The sequence below is a fragment of the Lycium ferocissimum genome, chromosome 12 (genome assembly GCF_029784015.1).
Source record: "Lycium ferocissimum isolate CSIRO_LF1 chromosome 12, AGI_CSIRO_Lferr_CH_V1, whole genome shotgun sequence".
NCBI lineage: Eukaryota > Viridiplantae > Streptophyta > Magnoliopsida > Solanales > Solanaceae > Lycium > Lycium ferocissimum.
This window is the reverse complement of record NC_081353.1, coordinates 10,250,852-10,258,898: the sequence shown is the minus strand read 5'-3', so window position 1 is coordinate 10,258,898 and position 8,047 is coordinate 10,250,852. Positions and strand designations below refer to the sequence as shown.

General features: G+C 35.2%; 1 protein-coding gene across 1 annotated transcript; it reads left to right on the top strand.

Annotated features, from left to right (window-relative positions):
- Positions 1-4,045: 4,045 nt before the first annotated feature.
- Positions 4,046-7,799, top strand: LOC132040657 (uncharacterized). Its single transcript, XM_059431314.1, has 4 exons — positions 4,046-4,373; positions 5,925-6,041; positions 6,119-6,487; positions 7,610-7,799. The coding sequence occupies exons 2-4, from the start codon at positions 5,982-5,984 to the stop codon at positions 7,622-7,624; spliced, it is 444 nt and encodes a 147-aa protein (XP_059287297.1). The 5' UTR covers positions 4,046-4,373; positions 5,925-5,981; the 3' UTR covers positions 7,625-7,799.
- Positions 7,800-8,047: the final 248 nt, after the last annotated feature.

The following is an 8,047-nucleotide window of genomic DNA, read 5'->3' as shown; positions in this document are numbered from 1 at the left end:
CTTCAAGCATCACTATTGATGGGGTAGGATGAAGAGGGATATAGTGGAGTTCGTAGCTCAGTGTTTGAATTGCCAGCAGGTTAAGTATGAAATCATAAACCGAGTGGTATGACTCAGAGGATGCCTATTCCAAAGTTGAAGTGGAAGAGAATAGCTATGGACTTCATGGTAGGTCTACCAAAGACTTTGGCAAGTTTGATGCTATTAGGGTTATCGTGGACAGGTTGACTAAGTCTGCTCATTTCATTATAGTTCAGACTACCTACAACTCGCAGAAGTTGGCAAGGATCTACATTAGGGAGATTGTTTGGTTGCATGGAGTACCCATTTCTATCATTTCAGACCGAGGCACCCAGTTCACTTCTCATTTCTGGAGGACTTTGAAAAAGGAGAGAGGGACCCAGTTGGATCTTAGTACCGCATTTCATCCGCAGACGAATAGTCAGTTTGAGAGGACTATTCAGGTGTTAGAGGACATGTTGCTGGCTTGCGTGATTGATTTTAGTTGTCATTGGGGCCAGTTCTTGCCCTTGGCGGAGTTTTCTTACAACAACAGTTACCACTCGATTATTGATATGGAACTATTTAAGGCTTTGTATGTAAGAGATGTAACTCTCCGATTGGTTGGTTCGATGCATCTGAGGTGAGACCTTGGGGTACTGTTTTGTTAAGGGATTCCTTGGATAAGGTAAAGTCGATTCAGGAAAAGCTTCTTGTGGCTCAGAGTAGGCAAAAGGAGTATGCAGATCGGAAGGTTCAAGATATGGAGCTCATGGTTGGTGATCAGGTTCTATTGAAAGTTTCACCCATGAAGGGTGTGATGAGGTATAGGAAGAAGGGTAAGTTAAGTCCGAGGTTCATTGGCCCTTTTGAGATTCTTCGGTGTGTTGGTGAGGTAGCCTATGAGTTGGCTTTACCACCAGGCTTAGCGGCGTTCACCCTATTTTTCATGTTTCTATGTTGAAGAATACCATTCACACGGGTCTTATATAATTCATTAGGACTCGATGTTATTTGATTAGAATCTGTCCTTTGAGGAAGCCGGTGGCAATCTTGTATAGGCAAGTTAGGAAGTTGAGGTCAAAGGAGATAGCATCAGTAAAGGTCAGTGGAATCACCACCCAGTTGAGGAGGCTACATAGGAGACCGAGGCGGATATGTCGATTAGATACATCAAGCTCTTTATTGATTCAGGTACCCTTCCCCTTTGTTTCTTTCTATTTGAGGATGATGTTTGTTTAATTGGCATCTAATGTAACAACCCGTTTGGTCGTTTTAGGCTTCTTAGCCTGTTTTCCCCAAAATACCCTTTACATAATCCCTTTTCAGTATTTATGACTTGCATGGATAGGTGACGCAGTTCCCGAAGTAATCGGGCTGGTTTTAGTTGGTTTTGAGAATTTTAGAGATTTCTAAGTTAAATAAAAGAAAAGAATTGACCAAAGTCAATACCGAGGGTATTCTTTTCATATCTTATACATGAACTAAGACAATTCATGTATCAAAAAAGACTTTCTTTTCCCAACACAAGGTTCATTGTTCAAGAATCCCCCTTGAACCTTGTGGTCGAAATTAACAAAATATTCTTCAATTTCTCAAATTTGAATTTCAGCATCTTCCTCTTGAAACGCAAAGAGCAAAGTTGTCTCTTCTTCTTCGAGGAGTTTGAGTCGATCACAGCCTTGGCTTGCAAAGCTAGCTCAAGACCATGTTCATTATGTTATCTCATCATTCTTCAAAAGATCCTCACCATCTCAAATTCTCTCATTTTCTCAGAAGATGTTTCCTTCTTGACATTGAGGTTGTTATCACTAGTGATGTGCTTTAGAAAGCATGTCATCAGTTTCATCGAACATTCCTCGGCACTACTACTCTCCTCTTTTGGAGATGTCTTAGCACTGTAAGAGTAGTTCTTCTTCATCATTTTCTCACTTATCATATTTACTGTAAAAATCTTTTAGGTACTAAAACAATACACAGTATTTTAGAAGCGTCCATATCTTCAGGATTCACTTCTTTAAATTTTCATGAAGGCTAGTATTGTTCTATTCAAAAACATGCTATCTCATGATGATAATCATAATCATCTTCATCTTCATCTTCTCATGTTCCACAAAAAGAAACCTTCTCCAACATCTCTTCATCAATCTCTTGATAGATGAGAGTGTGAATTTTCTTATTCATCTTTCTCATGGCAGCAATATCAGCTACTACCTCTCGACTCGAGATTCTTTGTCGTGTAGCTACTTGAAACACAACTTCTTCGTCAATGTTACACCTTTTTTGGGCTCCTTTCCCTCAAAAACATCATACAAAAGTTGTTAACTTTCGAAATCTTGATACTTCCACCTACCAAATTTTTTTGTAACACCTCGTACCTTCGGGCTAAGGTTTGACCTGTATTATAGGGATATAATGGAACCAAGATAAGAGGTTTAGGAAGTGTTTTGAAACCTATAACAGGTATAAGAAGAGTATATTGGCAAATTAGAGTTCGAAGCTACACCACAGACCACGTTTTCAACTGAAATTGCAGAAGGGCTTACCTCAAGTGACTATAACCTCCTTATTAGTTGAGAATTTGGGAATGCTTCCTTGAATAGAGTTGTATCCCTTTTAAATAACTTTCCATCGATATAAGGTTCAGGTCAAATGGATCTCTATACAAAAAGTTATGTACTAAGGAGATGCCAGTGGTGCTCGTCCACGGGCTGGCAACGCGAGCAAAATGACGTCCCAAGGCCATGTCGCGCATGTCGGGGCAGTGAAGGGAAGTGCACTGCATTCATGAGAACGAGCATACACACGCACAGGCAAGCCAATGCACACTGCTGGGCACGCAATGCGTCCTCCATGATGTGCAATCCCTACAACTGTTTTAAGTGTGTTGTTTTTCTCATTTTTCATTCTAGTCCTCACTTCTTCAAACCCTACCACAAATTTTCTCTCCTCTCCTCATCCTCCCACATCAAGATAAGATTCTTCCATGTATTTCTAGGTAATGCTAGCGATTATACGTGAATTCTAAGCAAAATCCTATGCTACAGACCTAGGGTTTTCAAGAAAACCCTTCTCACGGGTTCAAGTGATGGAATCGGAGTTCTTCATCAAAAGTTTGGATTTTTATTTGGGTTTTGAAGCAAATATGGTATGTAGGGCTTCTGTCCACGTGAGGAAACATCATTGTTCTTCCCCACACCTCGTTTAATTCATGAAAACACGATTTCTCCTCAGAGTTAGAAAATTATGCCTCAGTCCATAATAAACCCTAGATGTATGTTCTTATGAAATTATATACAATATATGTCAGGTTCAAACATGTTTCAGTATTTATATTCATGAATGTCATTTTGATTTCCATGAATCTATCAGTAATCCATGTAATCTCATGATTTGAAGTCGATGAATTCTTAATTTCAAGTCATGAACCCATGTTACTCTACGCCAAGGATTTTACATGCTTTCCGTGTCTCATGAAAAATACATTTGATAGATATGTTTATTTATATTCACGTTAAACTATATACAAGTCATGTTTATGAAATCCATGGATTTTCAGATACAAGTCTCGAACCAATATTACTCCATTCTATGAATTTATATGTTTTCATATTTCATACAAGTATATATATATATATATATATATATATATATATATATATATATATATATATATATATATATATATATATATATATATATATATATATATATATATATATATACATGTTCATGTCAGATTATATATACAAATCATGTTTACAAGTCATGTGCTTTCCAGCCAACCATGTCCATGTTCATGTTTTTTTCACTACAAGAAAAGGGGTTTTTAGTGGCAGGCTACAGTGGAAACTCCTCCAGTCACCATGAAAGATACTGATTTGCCAGCAGCTACTAGATATAAGTTTTAGTGGCAACTACAATAGTCTCCACAATAAATACGTTTTAGTGGCGACTTTATCTAGGTCGCAACAAATAATTTCGACTCTATGATAATATTTCACTTTCCCACTAAGTGAAAATTTGGCTCCAAAATATTTTGTTGCGACATACATCGTACCGCCGGTAAATAAACTTTGTGGCAAATTTGGTCGCCACTGTAGTTTATTTGAGAATTTAAATGATAAATTAAAATCAAATTTAACGCACTCTCCCTTCAAAAAGATAAAAGCAATTTTTCACTCCCAAAAATTAAATGGAGGTTCTCTCTTCAAAACCCTTGGTAGAACACACAATTGAAGAACCTAAATGATGATTTCCACCCAAATCGTGATTTTCACCCTTTTGCATTGAAGAACCCAAATAGAGGAGTGTTGTTTCTTTGCTCAAGTTTCTACAATTTGGTTTTCGTAGTGTTTACTAGAAAACTTCAGGTATGAAATTTCTTCTCAATCAGTCTCTTTGCAGTAATCTGTAAGCGTTATATTTTTGCTTGAGATTTCCTCTTCAAAACCCTAGGCAGACACAAAATTTTCACTATTGTTGTTTGAGTTTAGCTTTATATTGTTGTAGACAAGTAAGCATCGTCTCTCTATCTTTAGCCTCTCTTATTCTATTGTTTTGTCTCTTCGCAATCTGTAATATTATTTATTATCTCCATGATTTTCTCATTAAAATCCCTTGGATTGTTTTGTGTGTAGTCTCGCATAGAAGAATTTTTTTGGGATATGAAAAGTGAAATTTTTGAGTGATTTATGGCTTTATTTTGGGGTAACCAGCATATTGTATGTTCCCATGATGCTTCTTCAAGGGCATCACTTTAGGCTTAGACACAGTTAGTCACTTAATAGGTATTTCAATATTGTTAGACTTATTTCCTTTAATAAGTCTAATAACTTTTTAATTTAAATCAGTTCCCAGTATAACATATCAAATTATTTCCCAACATACGAAGATAAACTAATACAACTAAAGCTAGAAACTGAGGAGTTTGAAAGCAATTGTGGAGAAAAGGAAATTCTGCGTTTTTTAGAGTGCTGAGTTCCACATTATTAAATTTAAATTGGAATATGTTTTTACTTTCATTCCAGGAAGTGAGCATCACGATAAAACTTAAGAAATTCAGTTTTTAACCGGTCGAGGCCAATTTAGAACTCCATGTATGTACAAAATATATATAGCAGGTTTGAACTGACAAGTAAGAGTTGGTGTAAAAAGAGTTTAACTGATGCAATTGAAGGGTATACAAGATGTTTATACCTAAGCACAACTAAATTTGGTATCGAAGCCTAGTTGATTGAATGTTTGATCTTGGTCAAAATATAGTAGGTTTTAGCTTGGCTGCTGAATCAAGTCCTGTTTTTAAGATTTCACTGACCATGTCTCTCTTATAGGCATGAAACTTACTCATATTACAGTGACTTCAACATTGATATGAACATAAATTCGTTTGAACATTGCATTTACATTGCTTCTACCTATACCAAGCAGCTGGAGTAAGAAAAACAAACTAGTCAAAGAAAGTTGGGACTTGGGAGATTCAATGAATTTTGGACTAATGCCTTTATCTTCATATGCAATTTAAAGTATCACACAACAGATAAAGTTATAGAAAAACCCAAGAAACTCATAGAAATTATAATTAAAAAAAAAAACTCAAGACAGAACATGCTACTAGATTTCAAATGAACTTTTCCTTTTCTTTTTATAAACATTAGTATTCTTATTTGAGGTTTGGGTTTTACTTCTGGTCAAGCTCTGCCTTTTCTTTTTGTAACACTAGTATTCTTCTTTGAGGTTTGGGTTTTACTTCTAGTCAATCTCTGTCTTTTTTATAACATTTCAAATGATTACACACGTGTGTACATGTCTGATAATTTTGAAAAATAGTACATGCCTTTCTTGTTTAACTCAAACCAGTTTGTACCTAAACTTTGAAAACGAAGTGAGAGTAGTGTCTGAAGGTATTCAAATATCCATTACAGAAAGACCCTCAAACTGGAGAAAAAGCAGCACCAGATAGAGTGTGGGAGCTCCAACACATGCATAAAAATGATAAAGGAGAAATTGTGTGGTCGGATCCACAATCACAAGAAGTTCATGTAATTTTCAAAAAGCATTGCCTTTATTACTTTGATATATATTATCTATTATTGTAATTGGTTACGCATAATTGCAGGGCCGTATTCAAGCTCTTGTAACTCAGCAACAATCCGAAGAAAATGAGAATCCAATGACTGGAGATGATATTTTAGCGAATGTACTTGGAGAGCGAACAGGCTACGTTTGCGGAAAAGGTCATAGAAAGAGGCCTCCTAGAAAGAACCGCTTACAACCAGCAGATGTTGAGGCTAGTGTGTCCTCTGCTATGACAAATATACGTCAACAGATACAAGTTGAGATGCAAGCTAAGATGGATCAAAAATTGCAAGAAATTCGAGAGAAACTTCGTGACGAAATGGACGGAAGATTCCAAGAACAGATGACAATAGAAGTGTACAAAAGAATTCAAGAACAAATGGCCGTTATAATGTCCAAAATGCAACAGGTAATAAATTATTATCTTTATACCTTTTTTTTCTTTTTAATGTCATTCAAATATATTGTGTACTGAAGCATCTGCATTTAACAAAGTATGTACAAATCATCAACAAATGCTATGAGCTACTTTGGCATTTTCTGAAAAGCCTCAATCTTAAAAATAAAATGAAACTCGATGATACTTATTGGCACTTGTATAAGGATCTGGACCTTCTGCTTTTTTTTTTCTTTTTTTTTTTCACAAATTTTAAGCTCTAGTCACTTGCTAGAGACTCCCAAAAGAATCATTCCTTAATCTTTTTTATCATTAGCCAGAAATGCCAAACAGAAAAAACACTACTAAAAGCTTCTTAGTCAGTAGCAAAGATTATGCTTTTTAAGGCCTAATATGCCATATTTTCACCACACCCAGTCTCCAGAAACATACGAGAACAACAAGAGTTTTTGAGCTCTATGTACTGACACGAGCTCCTAACTCTTTTCCAAGAATCCCTACTTACATAATGGTTGACAGTTGTGTTTCTCTCACTTCCAATGATCTCCCTACCCGAACACGAGCTCTCAATCCTTTCCAGGAATTCCAATTGATCCTAGAGACTTTCCTATTAGAATCTTTATATTATCCTTGTAGAATACTTATAATATATTTTTTAGACACAATTGATGTGACTAGTATTAGCTGTCCTTACGATCTATTGGAATTTTGGGTCATTGATACCTTTGCTATTGACAAATTACTTCCTCTTATTGACTACATTGAGGAATTGGAAATGGGAGTAATTTAATTCTGCATATCAGTAACTCTTATGGATAGTGTTGTTAATTTACAGAATGTCTATGTTATCTTTATGAGCACTTTTGATTGGAAGTTCTTTCTTTTTGATTGGCCAAAACAAATAAATTATGACATATTATCTTTTGCTGCCTTGTGATTTGAATTTCACACCAATAGATTATTAAGAATTTCTTGAATTTTATGTATTAATTAATTACTGTCATTTCCTTATATCTTTGTATCTACAGATGGAAATTTTTCTTGCATGAAGCTTTACTTTGTTATTCCTATTTTAATTTAAATTAGCATTGTCTTATTGGAGTTATCAAAGTGATTCTTGCTTCTTTATTTCAGGGACAAGGTTCTTAGCAGGAAGAAGATTGTCAATGATGAGTTAGAAATTATTTTGTGAAGTTTTTGTGTAATAGAATGATGATGTATTATGATGAGGTGTATATACAATGATCCTCATCAATTATGGAGTGTTGTCTACTTTATATTATGAATTTTATTAATGAAATGTTCTTATATGTCTTTTGAGAAATGATTGAATTAGTAATGTGGTACAATTATGCAGGAAAATATATTTGATTTAAACAAAAAAATTAGAAGTTGATTTTGTGGCGACTGTAGTGGCCACTAAAAGTATGCATAAATAATTCATGTAGTATTAGTGACAATACAGAGTCGCTACTATAGTTCTTTTTGAGGCGACAAGAGCTACCATGATTCCTGTATATTTTTTGTGGCGACGAAAATGTGCCACTAACACTATAAGATATGTTTTCTATG